This window comes from Nerophis lumbriciformis, linkage group LG06, assembly GCF_033978685.3.
Source record: "Nerophis lumbriciformis linkage group LG06, RoL_Nlum_v2.1, whole genome shotgun sequence".
Taxonomy (NCBI): Eukaryota; Metazoa; Chordata; class Actinopteri; order Syngnathiformes; family Syngnathidae; genus Nerophis; species Nerophis lumbriciformis.
This window is the reverse complement of record NC_084553.2, coordinates 50,256,427-50,281,763: the sequence shown is the minus strand read 5'-3', so window position 1 is coordinate 50,281,763 and position 25,337 is coordinate 50,256,427. Positions and strand designations below refer to the sequence as shown.

The 25,337-nt window shown below is 39.0% G+C and overlaps 1 protein-coding gene and 1 long non-coding RNA gene across 11 annotated transcripts in view; one reads left to right on the top strand and one right to left on the bottom strand.

Moving 5' to 3' along the window:
- LOC133608893 (uncharacterized) overlaps positions 1 to 25,337 on the top strand; it is a 257,241-nt gene that overhangs the window by 24,256 nt on the left and 207,648 nt on the right. The gene's annotated exons all lie outside the window — the stretch shown is intronic.
- celf6 (CUGBP Elav-like family member 6) overlaps positions 1,290 to 25,337 on the bottom strand; it is a 426,206-nt gene continuing 402,158 nt past the window's right edge. For 9 of the 10 annotated variants that reach the window (XM_061964509.2, XM_061964507.2, XM_061964510.2 and 6 more), the window contains one exon: positions 1,290 to 9,090. In XM_061964509.2, the coding sequence (XP_061820493.2) occupies positions 9,086 to 9,090 (5 nt within the window). In that variant the 3' untranslated portion in view covers positions 1,290 to 9,085. Of the gene's footprint in view, positions 9,091 to 22,430; positions 22,526 to 25,337 lie in introns of all 10 variants that reach the window. The other variant, XR_009815640.2, reaches the window with a different exon arrangement.

The following is a 25,337-nucleotide window of genomic DNA, read 5'->3' as shown; positions in this document are numbered from 1 at the left end:
GGAACTGTGGACCAGCTCTATACTCTCGGCAGGGTCCTTGAGGGTGCATGGGAGTTTGTCCAACCAGTCTACATGTGCTTTGTGGACTTGGAGAAGGCATTCGACCGTGTACCCCGGGAAGTCCTGTGGGGAGTGCTCAGAGAGTATGGGGTAACGGACTGTCTTATTGTGGCAGTTCGCTCCCTGTATAATCAGTGTCAGAGCTTGGTCCGCATTGCCGGCAGTAAGTCGGACACGTTTCCAGTGAGGGTTGGACTCCGCCAAGGCTGCCCTTTCTAGTCACAGTCAGGGCGTTGAGGGTATCTGGTTTGGTGGCTGCAGGATTAGGTCTCTGCTACTTGCAGATGATGTGGTCCTGATGGCTTCCTCTGGCCAAGATCTTCAGCTCTCACTGGATCGGTTCGCAGCCGAGTGTGAAGCGACTGGGATGGGAATCAGCACCTCCAAGTCCGAGTCCATGGTTCTCTCCCGGAAAAGGGTGGAGTGCCATCTCCGGGTTTGGGAGGAGATCTTGCCCCAAGTGGAGGAGTTCAAGTACCTCGAAATCTTGTTCACGAGTGGGGGAAGAGTGGATCGTGAGATCGACAGGCGGATCGGTGCGGCGTCTTCAGTAATGCGGACGCTGTATCGATCCGTTGTGGTGAAGAAGGAGCTGAGCCAGAAGGCAAAGCTCTCGATTTACCGGTCGATCTACGTTCCCATCCTCACCTATGGTCATGAGCTTTGGGTCATGACCGAAAGGACAAGATCACGGGTACAAACGGCCGAAATGAGTTTCCTCCGCCGGGTGGCGGGGCTCTCCCTTAGAGATAGGGTGAGAAGCTCTGCCATCCGGGGGGAGCTCAAAGTAAAGCCGCTGCTCCTCCACATCGAGAGGAGCCAGATGAGGTGGTTCGGGCATCTGGTCAGGATGCCACCCGAACCCCTCCCTAGGAAGGTGTTTCAGGCACGTCCGACCGGTAGGAGGCCACGGGGAAGACCCAGGACACGCTGGGAAGACTATCTCTCCTGGCTGGCCTGGGAACGCCTCGGGATCCCCCGGGAGGAGCTGGACGAAGTGGCTGGGGAGAGGGAAGTCTGGGCTTCCCTGCTTAAGCTGCTGCCCCCGCGACCCGACCTCGGATAAGCGGAAGAAGATGGATGGATGTAATTTTTTGCAAACTCTAAAAAAATGATATTTTGTATATTTTCAAAGACAAATTGTGGCCGAAAGGCCTTATTTTAACAACGGTCTTAAACCTGTAGAAAAATATCACCTGTTGAAGGGATACAAATAATAAGGCGAGATCCTTTTTCTACAGGACTGTGCTTTATTTTCGTCTAAGCAGAATATAATGAACTAGAGAACTACAGAGTTCAGGAGCACTATGGTAGGATCTCACTCCAAATCAAGGGGAAACAGACCCGAGCCGACATTGATTCAAATTACATCTCTGTTTCAAAAACAAATGAAAAAAAAACGTGTTATCCCAGTTAGTCATGGAATTATAGCATTTCATTCAGTGAGAATTTGAATAAATACAAATAGGTTTTACATGACTGAATAGGATTAGATGATGAAGCTGGGAATGATTAGTGAGGAGTCTGATTGGATTTTCGGTTGGTGCAAAGCGCTCAGTAGGCTGAGACATTTTTGGTCCTTGTAACCGATGGCAATGGAGAGTCATGCAACAAATAAGCTTGAGGTAAATTAAACAGCAGGTTTTCTGACTTTAAAGATGTGGCACTCCCCCCACCATTTCTACAATACATGGTGGTCCAAGCAGTGTTCACAGGTAGTAACTGCGAGAGAGAGAGAGAACAGGCTGGGTTTAAGGCAGAATTCCCTCCTCACATTGGTAAAATGATTGGAGCAGATCTCTTCAGTTGGGAGGCAAAAAGCAAAACAAAATGTAAACACAGAGTAGATGAAGTCCATAGACAACCACCAGCCCTTAAGAAACAAAACACACAACATTGTGCAGCATTCATCCATAGCTTAAATACGATGGTGATAGCATAGGTTTTGATCTGTTAGTATGTTTGCTTGACTTGGATGACTTTCGGGGACTCCTTTCAGACTGAGGACCAGTTAATTGGGGACGTCCTGTTCTACCGGGGTCGAAAGTGCTTCATTATCAGAGATGTTTTTTTTGGTCATTTTGACAGAGGTGACAGTTAAGAAGAAAGTGTGGGTTTCTTGGAAGTCTTCCCATAATGAATACTTATAAGTTTCAAGGGGTAAACTTCACGTTCCAGTTTCGGCCTTGCAGAATACCCTCAATAATCTTGAATAATTGCATACACACAAGACGGAAAAATGTGCTAAAATTGGCAGCTTTTACTAACTCAAATCTGTACATGGTCCCCAAAAGTCACATTATCAAGAGCACAATGGACTTCCTCCTCATTCCACATGACCATTACCACCCGTCAGTCTTTTTTTTTTATAGTGCATTTTGTTTGTTTTATTATTGATCCAAGAGCTGTCAGCATGCAAAATATCTTTTAAGGTATTTTAAATATGGATTGTGCAGCCTTTAAAAATATAAATAAAAAACAACTCATGGCAATGAGTCCATCCCAGCTTCAGCCAATATTCACAAAACAGAGTATAAAATCCCAAACTTTTAAACATCAGTGATTCACTATACAAGAAATACAATTATTTTCATCATCTATTTTTTTTTATTGATAAATGATTCCTTAGGTTCCTTTTCTTTGACTGAAATATAACATTCTGTTTTTCTTTCTACTTCAGAATATGAGATATTATATGTAGCCTGTAAAGAAGGCCAAACAAAATTGAAAAATAAGCTATATTGTATGTACAAGAGAGATGCAGCAGTGTGGTCAGGAGAGAGTAGTGACAGATTAGAGATGCTCTAGGGTTCTTTGATGATAGGTACTGCTTAGGTCCATTTTGTTTTAGACTGTTCCAAAACAGCTGGCATACATGATCTAGAGTTGTGCGCTTGCAGTTTCATCGTCTAAAGCTAGGTTTCAGTTACCTCTCAAATGTCAATATGACTGTACACCTGAGCCTCGTTTCAAACAAGTGGTACACTTCACTTCAGTTTTGGCAAGGTATGCCTTTTATTACGTTTTGATGGCCAACACATCCTACTTTTCTGCACCTGTTTGTCTGGGTTCAAGTTGTAACACTTGTGAAGGGTGAAGCTAACCACTCCATTGGTGGGTCAACAATGAAAAGATAAGCCTGATTGCGCCTTAAATGAACTGATCTGAACCGTACCACTTGCCTTATGGTTGTCTGTCTACTCTCTGAAGCCTTTGTCCAGTGCTTGGAGAAGCGTAAGATGTGCACGTAAGGTGTCCAGAGCTTTAGTAATTTAAATAAGGACTCCCTTAAATCTTGGCCAACACTGCTGTGGTTTTTATAATGACATCATTGTACCACAAAATGGGGCTTCTCAGCACACACAACTGTACAATCTCTCTAATTTGTATTGAATAGGTTATTTACATGAAGAAATAATACAAATATTGGTCACTGGTCCTTGTCCGACGTATTTGTACATGCCTTCTGAGGGACCCCGTGTGCATCATTGGTGTAACCTGTTATTTGTTGATGATCTTATCAACTGCCTTAAAACACTGTTTAGTCAGTTCATCAGCACGCCATCTGAGTGACGGGACACAATATTTATATGTCGAATGAAGCTCTCCACTAATCGTGACATCCTGGCGCCTGATGACCCGAGTACGTGGAGTGACTTTTGTGGCGTTTTTACATTTTCCACCAGCACCTATTTCCAGTCCCCAAAAGTGGAGTCAGATGACGGAAACACTCTTTCTCCCTAAGCAACCATTAAATGGGGAGGCATTAATTTCTTCCCTCCTGTCCAACATGTTACTTTAATTATCCCTACACTTTCAGTCAATTACACTTCACTTCCTTTCTGTGACAATCACTATTTTGGGGTGAAGAGGATGGATACTGGCAGATATGCATAACCCGCGTTAGTTGGGACTCTTTAAAATATGCCATTACTCTCAAGACATTTTGGCTTTGTTCACAACAACACTGGTGTTTATCTAAAATTAGATTTTTTTTTCTCCACATGAAACTGCACTTTAGGTCAGAGTTTTTCCTTACCTCTGTCGACCATAAATAATTGACTCGATTAGATGAGCTGGCTTAGCTTTTCGTGGTTGTCTCTTTTACGTAAAGTCACTACTGTACTTTTTTATTTTCAGTTTGAAAACAGTGTTAGCTACAATATGCAAAATGTATACGTAATTTGTATGTAAACTTTGTGTAGCCGTGGTATTACACAAAGTTTTGGGACCGTGTGAGGCTGTAAGGCTGAATCCCAATTCTTCTCCTTAACCCATGTCTTTCTCCTTTGGGTTGAGAGAATGGCTGACTGCCATGCACTCCAAACAAAGAGCAACCGAGGGTTATGTGAAGATAGCTGAGCCGAAAGTAAGTAATTATATGAATTGTTGATTTTCACAGTTATAACACGAGTTTTGTGAGGTATTCAATCCTTTGCTACTACATGTAGATATTGCCCTGTATTAAATGTTTTTATTTCAGAATTGCTCGTAATAGAGATAGCTAACACGGGTGCAGTTGGTAAACTATGATATCAGACTAGCAGCTAACAGACTTTACAACAATTTCTTACGTTTCATGAAATATTTGACCCCTAATCTACTTTCAGAATTGACATTCGCAATGTTGACAATGAAGTGTAATTTTAAAATAGCTCGTTTTGACGACCTGGTTAACGTAACTATTGTCCATACTCTATTGCAGCTTCTGAACGTTAGCGTTATATAGCTAATTCATTATCCTTAGGCGGCAAGGGGTGATGATGTTGCGGGAATCAGGTGACGTCTCATTTCTTGGTGTGTGTTTGCCATGACTACATCTTGGCCCTCTGTTTGGAGGAGTGAGCAATTGGGTAAGCATAGTAAGCACATCGTTATCCACCTACAGATCAAGAGAGAAACAGTATGTTTTTCTTATCAACATTTTTCAACTCAATATTTATTTTCATCTTTTTGACTATTGTTTTCAACCATCGCAAATACATACGTATGCACATACACCTCAATGGTTTGATTTCAAATTGTGCCTCTATATCGCAAGTTATGCGTCATCAGTACCGTGCTGTTTAGACCCAGGAGTCGCCAGCATGCTAGGCTAGAGTGGGCGTCGTTTGCTCACCAGGGGGGCCCAGTCTGCCATTGGAAGGAGGAAGTATAGAGCGGCGTCTGGTATTAAAGCTTGTGTATCGCGAGTGTTTGAACTTTGTTGGCTAAGGCAAGCACAGGAAATGTCATTGCTTATACAACATTAGGTTAGCCATCAATTATTTCAGCCTCTCAAGAATTGATCTGAGCACGGTTTTGACTGCTTTGTGCATGCACCCAGCACAGTACTGCAACGGCTTTGATTTACTCCGCTACAAATAGTACAGATCAACGTTTATTACGGAGGAAGACATGTATTAGGAAGGTTTTACAAAGTGTACATGTCCAAATTTGTATCAGCTTTTGCTTTTCCTTTTAAGTTTGCAATACATTTCTGCATTACAGACGCGATTGATTGACCATATTCAACCAATGCAGCAAGAATTCAGACTTGAGTAAAGAGAAACTATTGTTGCAATCGGTTTTAGCCATGACATGAAGCATGAAAAGGTGTTGCAGCCTCTCCAGGGACACACAGTGTGGCCACAAGCCCACAAAAATAACCACCCCCTTTGTCATTTTGGTCCTTGGTGATTTTTTTTGTGATAGATAAAAGCTGGTGATTACAGTGCGATCATTAGAGGAGGTGGACTAGAATGGCTAATACGGTTCAGCGGTGGTGTTAACTGGTTTAAATATAGAAACAAAGCTCCAGGAAAGGTTTGTTATGCCACTTGCTTGACACTATGTGCTTTATCGCAATAGATCTACGAATTCCTTCAGTTATTTGCAATAAATCTGCTCTCGTTTTTATATCCGCTCCTGCAACCGGTTGGACCCGGCTAATAGACTCTTTGAACCTTTTAATCCTATTTCCTGGCAGCACAGATATATGGCGCTTGTCACCTGGAGCGTGTTTACACCTTCTATTTTTATAGTCATCCTAGAAGTATTAGTTTAAAAGGATGCTCACTTCTCCTGCCGAGACCTGCTTCTTGGCGCCTGTCATTAGCCACAGCTCAAAGTGTGTTGGGATCTCGGAAGCTGGCGTTCGTTTGACAAATTGAGGGAATGTTCAGAGTTGTTGGCTTTTTGCGAAGGAGTGTGTCCTTATCTTTTGTCTTAAATCATTGTACAAAGTAGGTCAAGGGACATGTTAACAGTGGAATGTACATCATGTTATTATAGTGTTTTTCATGTGTTTCCAACACCTAAAGAACACAATTTAAGGGGACTTTTGACACAATTATACAACTTTTTAGGTCTTGTTTACCATTTGTGAGTTTGCATTTTATCGTATTTCCATTGTTGTAAAGGGGACTGAAATATCCAACTCTTTAGTGACCCGTATTAGTCGCAGTATAGGCTCTGGTAGAGGTCCCAAAAAAAGTCGAGAGGCAAAAAAGCTGATAATTTTAAACTGCATTCCAAAATGGACAACGGTTCCACCGTCAGGTCTGACACTTAATACTCGTCGGATAGCTTTTCAACACAGTAGCAAAAACTGTTTCAAACTTCACTGCTTCCCATCTGGCATTCACATGTATTTACATTTACAAACTTGCAGCTTTTTACTATAGCTCAGATACTACCGCCAAAGGCAGGATATTGGGGGGTCAACTGTAGGGATAAGTATCTTTCACCAATGCCCGGTACCTTGGTATCGCTACTCAAAAATACAAATTTTCTGTACTTTTGTGTGTATTAAAGTAGTAATAATTGGTAATTAGTTTATGAATCAGCTTTTTTGTTGTAACGGGCATCTTTGCTGTACTTTTGATTGCAAATGTTCGGAGGTGTTGAAATTGCCATGTAAAATTGCTAATGCTAGTAGCATGTATTTAGACATATCCAATATAAATTAACATCGAGCTAGCTCGGAAAGTGGGGCCTTACCTTTGACCACTTTCTGTCAGCCATGCTTGCTTTGTTGGCATAGAAAATTGCAACATTTCCTATAGGCAGTCCACTATGACTACACCTGTTCTGAATGTGCCAAGTCTGCGACCTGACATGACGTCACGTGCAACCCTGGTATCGAAGTTACGGACGTAATTCGGTCGGTAACCAGTCCTAGTCAATTGTGCACGCTTAACACAAACAAAATCGCCATGCCTGCCCTAAAAACACATTTACTGTAGAAGTTACACGGGCACCCTTCCGTCTTAGATACGGCTCTGATACTACCTCTGTCTGTGCTTTTTACACACAATAGTGGCCGATAAAAATGGGGGCTGAACCCACAGGGTTATTTATTGGCCGTTGGAGAATTGTCTTTCTTTGTCATCTTACATGCTATGATAGAAATGACGACATGGGAAAAATGTTATGATTATTTTTGTATTACATACTTGTTTATCTTGCACGGTACCTTGTTTTATTCAGGATTTAAAAGTAATTCATTGAAACATTGCACGCTGGTACTCGTTTGGTAATTAGTTTGGATATTTTGATCATCCTGTTGAACAATGGAAACGCGATAAAATGCACATCCAACGCTAAGGGAAACCCGGCTTTAATTATTTGAGGTTCATTCTTCTGGCAGTTTCGGTAGCTTTCCTGTTCGATAATAAACGTGCGTTCATTTCCCTCCATAGAAACAGTTTGCTTTCAACAATTGGTGGCTTCATGTGTTGCGATTTGAAACAAACGTCAGTAAACAAAAAGTCCAAAAGACACCAATCGGGGTTGCCTGGTCTTTTAAAGTGGATTGTCGCTTGGACATCGCAATGGCGAAGGAGAAGTCTTCATCGTCTGCACCGTGTCCAGCGCAGGCATGAGTTGTCTTGTTTTTTTAAGTGGGGTTCCCGTTCCGGAACAGTCTTTCTCCCGTTGCCTTGGACGTTCTAATGAGCGCAGTATCCAGTGACCATGTCATGTCCATTGTTCCTTTGTTTCTTTTCATTGTAACTTCAAGTATTTTTTTTTTTTTTCAAACAACATTAAAAGTTAGCAAATCTACATATTTTTCCTAATCTACTTCTAACCTATAATACAACCTGGTGCCCGATCAGCATCCAGAGCAAAAAATATCAGTCCCTAAGCTACCATTATTATTATTTTTTTGATACATGAAGTCCATTTTCTTTTTATTCGTACTTACAGTAGGCCACTGGATATTGATTTAATGTTTTTTTTTTAACTATGAGTAATACTTGAAGCTACAAGGTATGATTTTTTTTTTTTTTAAATATATATTTATATATTTATATTCTTTTAAAAAGCGTTTTAGTCCTTTGGTCCCTATTTCCTAAGGAATGATGCATGTAAATTATCCTGGATTCTTCTTCTTTGTTGTTGTCTTCATCCATCCAGAGCACGGCCCTGTCACACAGTACACAGCTGTGTAGGCACAAAAACCAAAATGGCAGCAGGCTGGTGTGTGTGTGTGTGTGTGTGTGTGTGTGTGTGTGTGTGTGTGTGTGTGTGTGTGTGTGTGTGTGTGTGTGTGTGTGTGTGTGTGCTTGAGTGTGTGTGTGTTTATATATGTGTGTGTTTGTTTGCTTTAGTACTTGAATTGGCATTTGCACTTATTTATACATATACAAAGTTTTTTTTTTTTTTTTTTTAACTTCATTGTCTTTGTGTATGCGTGTGTGTTGACATATGCATGCTTTGAGCATAATGAGTCTAAAAAGTTATTTTTTTCTTTCTTTTCCCCAACCCATCATGTCTAAAAAAGAGCAGCAAAAAAGTTGGTCTCTGCAGAAATTTTCCAAAACAAAACAGAATAATAAAAAAGGTGTTTGCAAAAAAAAAAAAAACTTAAAAAAAAAAACAAGGAAGCGGGAAAGAAAAAAGGGAAAACTCTTCTCTGTCGCCCAATCTTTTAGCGGGATTCCAGCGGGATCAAGAGACCACCATTCCTTCGTGATATGTAGCAGAGCAAGGAGTCTTTGTACTTTCGACTGCACTTGTGGAAATAAGGTGTTGTGGCCCTTCATCCTGCGACACAAGAGACAGCAGAGGGAGGGGAGGAAATTCAAGTCAGGCTCGTCGTTATCACACAGGCTGACAGGCATAGCCAACAGCATGACACACAGACGGGAAGGGGGAACGGGAAAATCATAAAATTAGAAGTGTGTGTCAATCAAATCCAGAAATAAGTACGGTAAGCTGGAGGTGAGTTTTTGTTTTAACCCTGTAGAACATGCAGCTACACCGGAGCTGGGCAAATATTTTGACTCGGGGGGCCACATTGAGAGAAAAAATGTGTCTGGGGGGGTCAACGTATATGTGTGTATGAAGTATATATACACATTTAGCTGTAAAAATCTGCTGTGCAGTATTTGTTTGGGTCCCTTTTTTTCAGGACCACTAATACCAAAAGTCACAATGTCCGATAGAATTCTAAAAAAGTTAAGACAGACCACCTAAAAAAAAAACGGAATGGAATTTTACTTTTTTTTTTACTGAATGGGATACCAAAAATGTACATTTAAATAAAGAAAGTGGGATTTACAATATTAACTATGAACAATAAAACACTGAATATTAACAACATATTAACATCGCTCCTTTTTTACTTCTCAGACCAGCTCCTCGATAGACACCTTTTACTATCAAGCGAAACACAACAAAACTGTAACAAAAAGCAAAATAGGAATGCAATGTGTAACAAACACCTACAATATGATATATCATCACTTTTATGCAGAACTTTGTTGTAAAAAATTAGCTTTCGCATCTGTTCCTGACACATGCGTTTGGGGCTGGCTGCTCTGAAAACAAACCCCGCCCAATCTGCTTTGTTCCTCGTCTGAGCTGCTGTGGCATAGATTACCGTAATAACTCATATAACACTCAAAAGCGCAGATTTCAACCATTGAAATACTTTCTATAGTTCAAGACTTACGGACATTTCAAAACAGCACTTCACATCATAATGGCAGCTACAGTTCTGATGTTAAAGGTCTAAAAAAATTATGTCCAACGTCCGGCAGGTCAGATTGAAAATCTTAATGGGCCGCATTTTGCCCAGGTCTGATCTACACCGTGATCCTAGATTTATCTATACCAGGGGTGTCAAACTCGTTTTCATTGAGGGCCACATCGCAGTTACGGTTGCCCTCATAGGGCCACGTTTAACAATGAGTAATATATGTATATACATGTGTATATATATATAATACATTCACAATATATTTCTTACATAAGCTATAAAAAATATGCAAATTTTACTTTAAAAACTGGTAGCTCAATCATCAGAATTTTACAGTAAAAGCAGTGGGTTTTTACAGCATATAAAAAAAATGAATGGAATGGAAAAACAATAACACTGTTTTTAACGGTAAAATTCAAGCAACAGAGCTGCTTTTTTTTTTTTTTCCCCTTAAATCTTGTTGTTTGAATGTTTTTTGTGTTATTTTTTTTAACGTTTTAGAGTCTTACTTTATATGGGGAAAAAAACAGTACCAAAGTTGATTTTATGGTAAAAAAACTCAGTCGGCGGAATTTAACCGTAAAATCTATTGTCAATTTTACAATCTACAATTTGAATGATAATTCGTTTTGAAATCATAAGTCAAGCAGATATTTAAGTACATTATTAAGTACTTTATTTTAACAAACAAACATTTTTGCAATACATGATATAATATTTTGATTTTGATAATATTGAATTTTAAAATGAATGCAATTGCATGCAGTACATGATTTTAATGTCAAAATGGAAAGAACAAATATATTTAGTAAGAAAATATTAAGCATTTTATTAACGCATATTATTTCCAGGCTTTTGCGGGCCACATAAAATAATGTGGCGGGCCAGATTTGGCCCCCGGGCCTTGAGTTTGAGACCTGTGATCTAGACTATCTTTGGGTAGACCAAATACATGTACAGTCTTGTTTGCTTTATCATTACACCAAAATATGCTCAGTAAAAACTCAGACAAAACAAAGACATGCATAAAGTACTGCCTTATTTGACTGTTTTGACACGACAAAAGCCACCATTTTTTACGTCTCGAAGTGATCTCGAGCCCCTTGTTTGGTTACGATGAAAACGTTCACACTCGACCAAACTAACCACATCACCAGAGAAATTGCAACAGATTTTATTATAACTGACTCAAACACGGTGTGTGAACGCATGCCCAATTGTCAGCGTCAAACTATCCAAAAGTTTTTATTTTCTTTGAGTATGAGTATACTGAGTCCAAATTTTCCATGGACTCAAACTGATATTACATTTCTTCCTTCCAAAAAATGTACACGACCAATTCCATCCATGTCTGATACAAACCTTTGTCTGTTTTTTGATGAGGGGCAATAAAAAAATGGCTTTACTGCAAAGCCATTGCTAAAAAGCAACTTTAGCCACCGGCAGTCAGCATACTGTATGTTGTACAAATTCAAATACACTGTTCTTGGTGCTAGATGTTTTTGGAATTACCTTTCTTTATATGCCACTGGGTATGCAACAATTAGTAAATATTGACAAAAATTGAGAATAACATTTGTTTTCCAAATGGAAACAAAAAATGTGCAAGCTCGTGCCCCCGGTGATTGGTTAGAATTAGGAAAAATTGGCTACTAAAACAACAAAGCGAGTAAAAGCATCAAAAGTATGGGTACGTTTCACCCTAAGCACACCAAAGACAAGATGAACGTACTTAATTTACAAAGCGAGACGTTTCTTTTCATGGCGGTACAGCTGTGATGCGGGAGCTTTTAAAGCATTTAGAGGAAGCAGTGCTCGACTGTTTTAGGTTAGATAGTTAACAACTGTGTGAGAAATAGCTTTAACTAGCATTTTAGCCATTTTAACACATCTTTATCACTTATCTTTTTGATTAAGTTTGAAAACATTTTTAAAATTGTTTTTATTGCTGTTTTTTGACTGTCGTTTGTTCCTATTAAAAATATATACTTTGTTTTTATCAGCAGTTTCCCTGTTCTGTAGTCATCTTGTTTTGCCTTATTGTTAGCAAACTTAGCACATTCCTAAAAGTATCTTAAGCTGAATTTAAAAGCCACTAAATAGTATGGGTGTAACGGTACGTGTATTTGTATTGAACCTTTTTGGTACGGGGGCTTCGGTTCGGTTCGGAGGTGTACCGAACGAGTTTCCACACGAACATATTAAGTAGCCTCCTCCGCTTCCTTCTGCCTCTCCCTCTGTCAGTCCTCTACACAGCACCCAGCATTGTCCCACCAACACAACCATCTGATTGGTTACAAACAGAGCGGTAACAGCCAATCAGCAGTGCGTATTCAGAGCGGTAACAGCCAATCAGCAGTGCGTATTCAGAGCGCATGTAGTCAGTGCTTAGCGTTTAGCAGGTAAGCATCAGGCAGCGGACTCTCCCCAAATGATAATAAACACCTCCCAGTCAACTACTAGTAACATCACTATGAGCCTGTTGACCTTCTAGAAATATAAAAGGCAGTTCGGCTCGCTCGCAGTCCTGGCTTGAGGTGAAGGCTAATTCGCTTTTAGCGTAGCGTTAGCTCATTTAGCGGTGTGTGTGTGCGTGTGTGTGTTACGGACAGCAAAGCCCTGTCTGTCTGTTATTTCACTTTACCTTTTTCTGTGTTGATTGAGCTGTGTTGAAGCAGCAAAATAGGACATTATGTTAAATGAAGAGTTCATGTCTGATAGTTGATATAATAATGTAAGTGCATCATTAAGCCTACATAAACTCCATGGTGTTCAGGGATGAATAGTCTCTCCTATTGCTATTGTACCATTTTTTCAGCTATAGTTACATAAATCATTAAAAATGCAGCAGCCTAGTTTTGAATTGCAGGGTCCCTGCTATCACATGTTGATAAAAATATAACATTTACATAATAAAAATCAACTACAGGCTTCCCAAATGCTGTAATAAATTAAGCATGATGAGTTGACTTGAAACTGTTTAATGTTGCACTTTTTATATGTAGAAGAAAAGTTTTGTCATTGTATTTAATCTGAGCAACAACTTGAGGCAGTTTAATGTTGATTAACGTGGGCTGAATTATTATTGTGTTCCCAATGTTAAAAGGATAAAGCCATTGTTTACAAATTTGGTAAATAAATAACCCAAACATTTATATTTTCTTTGTTTTCTTACTGTACTGAAAATGAACCGAACCGTGACCTCTAAACCGAGGTACGTACCGAACCGAAATTTTTGTGTACCATTACACCCCTACTAAATAGGCATACAGTACATACGCAATGGACATTTTTTTAATGTTACAGCATTATTCCAAAATGGAATACATTCATTTTTGTCCTCAAAGTTTTACAGACAAATGTAAAAATGTTTTTTTTTTTAAACAAACTAAAAAAAAAAAATGTACATAAGTATTCACAGCATTGGTGCAATACTTTGTTGATGCACCTTTGGCAGCAATTACAGCCTCAGGTCTTTATTTAAAAACGATGCCACAAGGTTTGAATACAAAAGTTTAGCTCCTTCTTCTTTGCAGCACCTGTCAAGCTCCATCAGGTTGGATGAGAAGCATTGCTTTTCATCCAGGATGTCTCTGTACATTGCTGCATTTATCTTTCCCTCTATCCCGACTTGTCTCCCAGTCTTGCCGCTGAAAAACAACCCCACAGCATGATGCTGCCACCACCACGCTTCACTGTAGGGATGGTATTGGCCTGGTGATCAGCGCTGCCTGGTTTTCCCCAAACATGATGCGTGACATTCACGACAAATAGCTTAAGATTTGTCTCATCAGACCGGAGAATTTTGTTTCTCTATGTGGGCTTTGTACCGAGGATGTCGTTGTGGCTTGTGCAGCCCTTTGAGACACTTGTGATTTAGGGCTATATAAATAAAGATTGATTGATTGATTGATGGTCTGCAACTCTTTAAGGTGCATGTTTGCAAACTTTTTATAAAGAAATGGCTTCCGTCTGGCCACTTACAGGCCTAACTGATAGATTGCTGTAGTGATGGTTGTCCTTCTGGAAGGTTGTCCTTTCTCCACAGAGCAATGCTGTGGCTCTGACAGAGTGACCATCGGGTTCTTGGTCACCTGCCTGACTGGACTAAGATAATGCAGCAATGTACAGAGACATCTTGGATGAAAACCAATGCTTCCCATCCAACCTGGTGGAGCTTGAGAGGTGCTGCAAAGAGGAATGGGCGAAACTGCCCAAAGATAGGTGTGCCAAGCTTGTTTTAAAAAAGACTTAAGGCTGTAATTGGTGCCCAAGGTACATCAACAAATTGAGCAAAGGCTGTGAATACTTATGTATGTACTTTTTTTAATTTTTTTTTACTAAATTTGTAACTTTAAAAAAAAAAAAACATTATCATTATAGGGTATTGTGTGTAGAATTTTGAGGACAAAAATGTATTTATTTTGTTTCGCAACAAATCTGTAACATAAAAATGTGGGAAAAGTGCTGTGAATACTTTCCAGATTCACTGTTCATTTCATAATCCAATTAATCAACAATTCGTCAAGTTAGTTAATTAGTTGACTGTTAAAAACCGCTATTTGCAGCCCTACACAACAGTGCATAAATGGCAACACAAACCAGAGCAAGTGTTTACTTGGAGCCCTATGAAAAAAAACACAAAAAAAAACAGTGTTCCCTCTGCCTTTGTGTTGATGCATTATGGCTAAATATGTCCATGCGTTGCAGCTTTGGACATAAAAAAAAAGAAAAAAGATCTGGTTTACAGCCTATCATCGCTAATATGTTGTGAGCTATGATGTGGGTGAAGAAAGGCTCCGATATCACAGCAAATTGCTCCCGGGAAGCAAACATGAAAGGCTCTGACTCGCCGATACAAACCCGCAGCCAGACGTTCTTTGTTCTACCTTTCGCCTCCTGTAAATGAGCTTGTTATCGTTTCATAATAGATCTGCTTTTTAGATGTCAAGGCACAGATTCTAACTTATTTCCCTGTGTTAGCCAAATGGAGGCGGGCCATTAGCGGCATGCAAACAGATTATGCATCCTGATTTACAAGCCGTGAGTGATTCTGGCTGTACGTCTGCTACAGCAGAAGAACATTGGATTTTAATGGAGTTTTATTTTATTCCCCATGTTAACAGCTTCTTTTGAAATATGGAAGTCAGTCGATAACTTTTTCACAGACTATTTTGAACAGTGAAAAATTACAACGTTGAAAGCTCCCTGCAACCGAAGAATACGACCAATAACTAAAGTCGCATGAAATTTCATCGAGTGAGACTGCATTAATCTTTCATCATTGTTTTGCCTTTTTTTTTAGATTCATGCAACAATTCTTTCTCTCACACATGACACCACGCACAACGTTATAATATCAGACAGATCTTGGTTTTTTTGTGGCTTTTTTTGTGAAAATCATTCTGGAAAAAAGAAGCATTCTCATTGTGAGAGCAGCAAGAGAATACACACATTAAGCGTTGCGTCGTTAGTCTTTCAAAGTTAATGGTAAGTTTTTACATTCTCTTGCTGTACATTTTTATTCATAGTTTTTTTTTCTTTGGCAATGATTGTTTACTAGTGATATGCATTCCCACCACAGTTTTACTTGAGATACAAAGATGTCAATATTTTACAAAAAAGCTATAATGCATGCCAATATCAGTGTCATTTTGGGACAGAAAAACTGAAAACAGTCGTGGATGTGTACTAGTGTTGTCACGATACCAATATTTTGGTACCGGTATCAAAATGATTTCGATACTGTTCGGTACTTTTCGATACTTTTCTAAATAAAGGGCACCACAAAAAATTGCATTATTGTCTTGATTTTAACAAAAAATCTTACGGTACATTAAACATATGTTTCTTACTGCAAGTTTGTCCTTAAATAAAATAGCTAACATACAAGACAACTTGTCTTTTATTAGTAAGTAAGCAAACAAGGGCTCCTAATTTAGTCTGCTGACAAATGCAGTAACATATTGTGTCATTTTCCATTCTATTATTTTGTCAAAATTATTAAGGACAAGTGGTAAAAAATCTATTTGTTCATTTACTGTTAATATCTGCTTACTTTCTCCTTGAACATGTTCTATCTACACTTCTGCTAAAATGTAATAATCACTTATTTTTCTGTTGTTTGAATGCTTTACATTAGTTTTGGATGATACCACAAATTTGGGTATCAATCCGATACCAAGTCGTTACAGTATCATACATTGGTCATATTCAAAGTCGTCATGTGTCCATGGACATATTTCCTGAGTTTATGCATAATTTAAATTTTTTAGAAACGAAAGAAGATGTGATGGCAAAAAATATTGACGTAATCATAATAGTATTGACTATGTATGCTCCTATGCTTGATATCATTACAGTGGATGTTTGGCGGGCCGGTACTTTTCAGAGGCGGTATAGTACCGGATATGATTCATTAGTATTGCAGTTCTATAATAATTATAATAATAATACATTTTATTTATAAGGCACCTTTCTGGGCACTCAAGGACACCGTACAAAATCACAACAATAAAATCAAATTGGATAAAAAACAACAACAACAACAACAACAACAACGTATACTAATACCGGTACACCGTACAACACTAATGTGTACAATTTCTTTTTGCGAATAGCAACTTCAACATCTACTAGTATTTATAAAAATAAAAACTTACTGAAAGACGTCATTTAGCAGATACAGCCGGGGCTGCGTCTAGCTATATTAGGGCCATGAGCAGAATTTTATTTTGAGCCACCGCTTGACTTGAGTTTAATTTGATGCATATTTTGTGCTAACACATTTATGAAAAATACATTGTTCAATAATTTGTTTTTCAGTGCAGGATATCAAATTTAACATCATTAAAACTTGTTAAAGTGTCTTCTTGACACATCTTTGACTGGGAGTTCGACGTTAGTACAAGTGTTTTTTATTCATACTGACTACAACTGTTTACAGCCGGATACATTTGCCAATATATTCTATCACTGGCAGATCTGGAAGAGGCTAAATATATGCCTGCTGTAAAATGTCATATGAAATGCTCTGTCATTCATTAACTGACAATTGTTCTGCCTCGTCCGAATTAAAAGACCTTATGTGCACTTTGTTTATCGTCTGCATCCCAGGGTCATGCTGACAGCTACCATGTGCTACTGTGAGACACGATATTGTCAACATTTGCCAAAAATATGCCTACACTGTGACTTGAGTCCTGAAAATATATCTATCGCAGTCTTTTGATGTGCCTTCTGAGATGTTTTGTTCGAGCAAAATGAGGGCTGGCAACTAATTCATTTTTAAAATCAGATTAATCACACTCTTGATCTGTGATTACAGGGTATTTGCTTGCATGAATAAAATTTACTTAGGAAAATAACTCAATATTTGGATACAAATGCAATTTGGTAGTCAGAATGTCAAACAGAAATGTTTTTAGATGTTTTACTAAACTGTAAGTCATTGATTTGCTCAAAACTTGGTGACAGTAAGTAGTGTAAGAATTAAGTGCACATTTGGAAAGTATTTGCAAAAATATAGCAAATTAGGTACAGATGTACAGTGAATTAATAGATAATGTAGTATAGACACCCATAAACAACTTAATATTTAACCAGTTCTTTAAACAAATGCAAGCCATTTTTCATTTTGTTGGCGCAGTTGAACTGGATGTTACGTGTCGCGCTTTTATTGTGAAGCCGGAAGTGTGTGTGTGTGTGTGTGTGTGTGTGCATGTTGACAGACTTTGCGGTTGTCAGTAAGGAACGTGTCTCTTGATTCCCTCGTTACGACCTGCCTTTTTTGCTGGGCTTCATCTAATTACCAATCTTTGGTTACACATACAAGCTTACAGGGGCAGTATAGCTAGGTTGGTAGAGTGGCCGTGCCAGCAACTTCAGGGTTCCAGGTTCGATCCCCGCTTCCACCATCCTAGTCACTGCCGTTGTGTCCTTGGGCAAGACCCTTTACCCACCTGCTCCCAGTGCCACCCACACTGGTTTGAATGTAACTTACCGTATTTTTCGGACTATAAGGCGCAGTTTTTTTTCATAGTTTGGCCGGGCTCCAGTGCGACTTATATATGTTTTTTTCCTTCTTTATTATGCATTTTCGGCAGGTGCGACTTATACTCCGGTGCAACTTATGCTCCGAAAAATACGGTAGATATTGGGTTTCACTATGTAAAAGCACTTTGAGTCATTAGAGAAAAAGCACTATATAAATATAATTCACTTCACTTCACTTCACTTATTTACATTTTCAGGCTGACAGCACTGATCTCTTTTTTTTTTTACAAACTACTTCTAGTTTGTACGATGTTAGTTGGCGACATGAACAACATCTTGCGACACTTGGTGTTTACAGATGCTAAGTGCCTGTCCATTTTGAAAAGGCATTGTTTAATTTATCTGTAGTAAACGCAGATACTAGATTATTAAAAAAAATCACATGCGCCCGAATAAATGAAACTCATATGACTTCTTTTTAGTTTGGTTGTTTATAAGGTGGCTAACATCTTTTGATACCGCAAAGGCCTCTCAGAAGGTAAACACGGTAATCACGAGTAAGCCTGTTCCAATAACACATTTTGCTCATCGATTTATTGACCTACAAATTATTGCTGATAAACGGGTATTATTGCCGTTATTTTTTTAGAGCAAATAAAACACTGATGTAATGATAATACATAGTAATAATGTATGTATATAATTTCAAATGCAATAAACTTGTCCTATATTTTAACATTGTAATTGGAATGTAAACAAAACAACAAAATATAATTAATCTGTTAGCAAAATGTTGGACTTGAATACAAATCACAACCAAAAGCAATAAAATATGTTAAGGAGTGGGTGAGTTACCCTTAAATATACACAACCAAAAACAATAAATAAATGGGTAATTAAAGTATTGATAAACAAAGTTGCACTTGAATATTGAACATGTAGGCAGAAGTACATTTGTACATTACTTGATTGACAATCAAGTTAGGACCTTTTTAAACAAAAGCGCATAGTAATAATAAAACACAGACGGGGGTCGGCAATGCGCAGCTTTCGAGCCACAAGCGGCTCTTTAGCGCCGCCCTAGTGGCTCCCTGGAGCTTTTTCAAAAATGTATTAAAATGGAAAAAATATATTTTTTGTTTTAACATGGTTTCTGTAAGAGGACAAACATGACACAAACTTTCCTAATTGTTAGAAATCCCACTGTTTATATTAAACATGCTTCACTGATGACAGTATTTGGCGCGCGCCATTTTGTCCTAATTTCGAAGTCCTTGAACGCACCGTAGTTTGTTTGCATGTACAACTTTACTTGATGCTGCCACAGAAAGACGTGTTTTATGCCACTGCTTCTTTGTCTCTATTTGTCCCTCAAACTTTTTATGCTGTGAGTGAATCCACAAAGGTGAGCTTTGTTGTTGTTATTGACTTGTGTGGAGTGCTAATCGATGCTAATATGCTATTTATGCTAGCTGTATGTACATAATGCATCATTATGCCTCGTATTTTAGGTATATTTGAGGTCATTTTATTTGTAGTTTCCGTTTCCTTCAACTTGAACACACACATCTTTACCTTTGGCCATTCTCAGCCAGTCATTTCCAGGTGTTATCACACCCTCTGAAAAGCCTCCGTTTTAGTAATGTTTTCCAATGTTGTAAAAATGTGTAAAATAAATATTAAATTTCAACATTTCTGTCAACAAAGATTTGCATCAGCCTGCGATAGTAGTCTAATATAGCTAATATAGACACTTACATCATGTGTTGCCTTCATTTTAACACTTATATAAGGCTTTACATTTTTTGCGGCTACAGACAGATTATTTTTTTGTATTTTTGGTCAAATACGGCTCTTTCAACATTTTGGGTTGCCGACCCCTGCCCTAAGTGGATGTATTAACAGGTCGTATGCAAAAAAACTTAAAGTCTGGCAGATTCCGAGTGATGAACCCCAACCTAACATAACAAATGTCATTTTTTTAAATGGTAGTTTTTCAACAGTATTAAATGTATTTAACCACACTTTCTGTGAGCGCACACCTTTTTTTTTTTTTTTAACACTAAATGGTCCGTGTACCTTCCGTTCATTCTATTTCAAATTCTAAAATGCAAATCAATAAACTACTTTTGGACCCTTTTTTCTATTTTAATTTCTGAAACAATAGTTGGACAACTATTTAATGACACTTTTTTAAAACGACAATAGGACTCCTGCTGAATTAAGATATTACGGTTATGCTAAAAACATGCTAAACGCAAAGGAAAAGCTTCAATTTGTCGTCACACAGATAACCAGGCATTTTTACATTTTGGTTGCATAAAAGGAAAACAGCACAAAATCCAATTTTATTGCATTTTAATGAGAATCAACCTTTTTTTGTTTGTTTTAAAATCTGCCATATATAATAAAAATTTAAAAACGTCCCTAATATTATTTTTTTAATTTGCGTTTCAGAATTGGAAATAGAATGAACGGACCCTAAATGTTCGTTCACCCAATGCAAAGTGAGGGCTAACTTGTTGGACTGTGTAATGCTAGCAGGCCAGCTTCATTACGAGACAAAAGACTTAAAGAATGTCAGGACTTGGTCCCTGGGGTTTGTTTTTCCGGAAGGCAACGGAAAATTGGCGCGGGCAAGACGTGAGTGTGAGTACATGTTTAATATTTAAACTCAAAAAGGTATAAACAAAAGGCGCTCACAGCGGAGGTAAAACAACTTGGCTATGAAAACAAAAGGCGCGCACAAAGGCGTAAAACTATGAACAAGAAACAAAAACTTACTTGGCATGGAACTGTGAACATGACATGAAGAAGAGTGATCATAAAGTGTGCAGAGCATAAATGTGATGTCGCCAAGGCTGACCAACAGAAAATGAAAAGCTTAAATAACACAGACATGATTAACAACAGGTGCGTGACTCAAAACGTGAAACAGGTGCGTGACATGACAGGTGAAAACTAATGGGTTGCTATGGAAACAAAACAAGGGAGTGAACAACCAGGAACTAAGAAAGTGTCCAAAAAACAAACAGCACATGGCCAAACAAAAACATGATCAACACAGACATGACAAAGAAGGACATGAGAATTCACCACCTTTTCATTTAGTTCTGGCACAAACGTACTATGGAAGCCTGCACATGGCAATTTATTGACGCTGGAAAACTTACCGACTTGATAATTACATTTTCAAACGGCACAATAACAAACATTTTATCCGGATTTGTTGGTTTTATTGTATATCGTTTCATTTCCAGTGTTAATACGCTTAAGGAACACTCACATACGTAAGCGTAAGGTAAGGCACAAGTCACCTGTTATTCCTCTCAGCTTTTGCTATTTTACTCGTCTGATTTGGACCGTGCATCGATCGGACACAAAAGAAGGCCTTCATTGTCTCACTGGTACAACATTATATTCATAATCCAAGGATTCTGTGCTCAGTATTTTATTAACGCACAGTAACGATCTTAAGTATTTGGATTCCTTGCACTTCCGTTTTTTTTTACATAATTATTTCTCACTCTGCCACCTTTTGTAGACTCCGTAGAAGACTCTTAGAAAGTTAGAGGGCATCACTACAAGGGCTCTTGCCCGATCCAGACAGCCCCATGGGGTGCAGTGGCGAGACAAAGGAAGGGGCAGTCACCTGCCTTTTGGCCTTTGAAAGAACACACTTGGCGGAATTGACTTTGTCTTATCGAGACTTGGCCTGGTCAGATTGGAAACTTGCAAAGAAAGGACTTTTTTTCCACTGCTAATCTGATGACAAACAACTTTATCCTGTTAAACACGAGATGTGTCCAGTATGGCGGTGATATTTTTGGGGTTAGGCGGTGTTGCTAGCTGCTCCGCTGTCACGGTGTAATTGGTTTGCAGCCTCATAAATAAATAAATGAGAAGTGATTCTCGTGTTAGGCAAACAAAACAATCTTGTGCAGATGGAATCCGCGGAGAAGTGGAGTGTCAACATTTGCTCTCGGCATTCCAAACGTCGGGAGATTTTAATTGGCCGCACAAACACCGGGGTCATCTCGACACGCCTCGCCGTTAAACAGCTGCTCCTGAGAAAAAAGGTCCTTTTTGCAAAGACATTCATACAGAAACGGCGATAAGAGCTCACATTAATTCACATGAAATGTACCCACAGGAGAAACTAAAAGCATCACACGGGCACAGCAAACAGCAGCACAAAAAGGGTGAAAGGTCACTACCAGTTCTAGTGCACCAGACCAGCTACAGTAAGAGTACCAGCCAAAGAAAGTCATCATTTGTACTGCACTCCACAAGCTGCCAATGGACTGAACGCAATGTAGAGTTAAAACGACACCGTCATGCAACGCAGTCACAGCGCCACCAACATGACGTCATCCCAAAACAAAATGACACCATGGCTCCAACTTACTGCTGCAGCAACTTTGGCGTTGGGCGAGGGGGTGTGGCTATAGCGCGGCAAGGCCACCTCACACTGTGACTGGGTTGCCATAGTGGGGATTGTCCCTATGTCACAAAAATCAATGCAGCCTCGTCAAAATGATGCGGTTATTGCTTTGTACCGTGATGATTGCGTAAATAGAGAATTGACATGTTTAACAGAAACAACAAGTAATTATCAACACGCCACAATAGAAAGTCATTTCTCGTGTCTCTTTGTGATTGCAGTCTGAAAGGCTGAATTGATGTTTTTTTTCAAACTCACTTTTTTTTTCTCCAAATGCAGAAAGATAACCCTTAAGGCAGAAATGCATATTTCAAAAACCCTCCTGTCTTCAGTAATTGGATTTGCCTTGCATTGTTTGCGATGAGGTCGGCCACACACAGTGAAGGCTGCTGCTTTTTTTTTTTTTTTTTTGCATTAAGTTTTATCTTTTTCAGCACAGAAACACAATTCCCAAGTCGCTGTTCCTCAGCCCAAGACTGCACTGCTTGATCATTTTTTTTCTTTGAATTCAAATTTCACCGACCAAAATTAAGTATCAGAGAAGAATGAAACGGGCCTTGGAAGCTAACAACATACGAAAGTTTTCTTTCTACCAAAGTGAAACATCATTGAAGTTTCTTTCATTTTTTTCTGGGGAATCCAGTGGGCGATGAATTAGCTAAAGTTAAGATAAAAGAAAAACAAGACATTGTGGACACTTTGTATCAGGTATTTGTTAGGGGTAAGAAACACATTTTCTCTCGTAACCTTAAAGCCAATTGTCTATTTGGGGTAAGATGCACAGGTTTGGGCCAAATGTCCAAGGGTACACAATTCTGAACCACGTGCCTTTCAGAGCTGAGGTGTGAAATCTTGGACCATGTATCTGTAATGCCAACTTTTTTTGGAGGTGGTGGAAAGTCCAGTTGTTAGTTAGCATTAGTTAACCAAACTTAAGATTAAAAACAAGAAATTGTAGACCATGTGTCAATTAGGGTCAAGGTGTGTGTTCAGGGTAAGGGTCACATTTCTCTCTTAAACTTGAGGCCATACTTTTGGACTAATTGTCGATTTAGGTTAAGATGCATAGGTCTGGATGAAGTGTCTATTAGCTGTTATGCCAAAACTTTGGACCATGTCTCTTTAATTTAGGACAATCAGTTTTGAACCACGGGTCTTTTAGAGACATAATGTGTTTTTAAAGTGTAAACTTTTGGACCAGATGTTAATTAGAGGTAATCTTCTAAATTGGGGTCTCGGTGTATTTCTGGGGTAAGGTGCACACTTTTAGACTCTGTTCCTGGATTTCCACTGAATGCGAAACAGCCGCGGACCGGCTTTACCGCGGGAGGCCGCCACCCTCTGCCGTGCGGCAATCAGCACCGCTGTTCTGTTGCGGCTCCGTCGTGTAGCAAAATAGCGGCGACTTTTACGAGATCGCGAATCTGTCCGTAATCACGTGATGTGGAAAGTAGTAATACAGCGAGCGAACCACAAAACATTTATTCTGTCCTTCCAGAGAAGCAGAAACAAATAAAGTTAGTCCTCCCTTGATAAACAACTTTATTTTTTGCAGCGAGCAACGATACAACTGGCGAGCGTGTCACACAATCAGTCCTCTATTTATCGCTGTCTGTATCAGCTGGTATTTGACACAGGCCCCCATATCCCTGTTTTGCTGCCTGGGATATGCCTGTACATTATTCTTTATTTTTGGACCTCCAGAATCAGAATGTCCTCATCCATTTGTGTCAACAAGATGAAATTAGGTCTGAAAACCTTTGACAAGTTGACTTCATGTCCGTCGCCGCCCACTAGGACATATCAAAGTGTAAAATAGGATCCGCCTTAAAGACGTAGTATTTTATTTTGAAAGTAAACCGGATACTTTATTTTGTTTTTGTGCATAACTTCCTGTCCAACAGTAGCACATTATAGCTAAATTGAACGGTTATTGTTGCGGTGTCTTGCAAAAACAGACACGAAAAAACGGACACATTGACTTGAATAAAAACGGAAAGAGTCCGTCGGCGCGGGTGTGCTGTTCCATGGCCGTTTTGGATTCAGTAAAAAATCCGGGGTGTGTTTATTTTGGAAAGCTGCAAACTTTTTAAATATTTAATCAGTATTAGACGAACAGTTTAAAACCAGGTGTCTATTGGAGTTAAGCACAATTTTGTACCCGGTGTAGAGGTAAGGAGCACATTATCTCCCTTAAACTTAAGGCTAATTGTCTAGTTGGGGTAAAGTGCAAAATCTCGGACCTAGGGTTTATTAGCAGTAATGCTATAACTTTGAACCGCATCTCTTACATTTAAGACTGTAATCCTGAACGGAGGTGTCTTTTAGAGATGGGATGCATTTATTGGACCAGGTGTCAGAGATAAGACAAAACATTTGAGAATAAGTGTTTATCAGTGGTAAGGTGCAAACTTTTGCTCCAGGTGTATGTTCGGATTAAGGTTCAATATATCTGACCAGGTGACTATTGGGCTTAAGTCAAGGCATTTGGGACTAAATGTCTATTAGGAGTAATGTCAGTAATTTTGGACCAGGTGTTTGTTAGAGTTAAGCTGTGACCTTGGTGTAATTCTGGAGTAAGGTGCACACTTTTAGACTAGGTGTCATGTCAAGATGCTAGATGTTTATTTGGTATAAATTGAAGTTTGGGTTCAGGATTGTGTGATTGTTAGTGGTAAAACGCAAAATCCAGGACTAGATGTCTATTAAGGGTAAGATGGTACATTTTGGACCAGGTGTCTGAGCTCAGACCAATAGTTGTTTCCTGAGGTACTCGACTGACTGAACTACTATACTTTTTTGTTATTCAATGTTGTTTTTGGTTATGTCTTTTTACTATTATGTAAGATTCCATTCTGGTTCCACAGCACC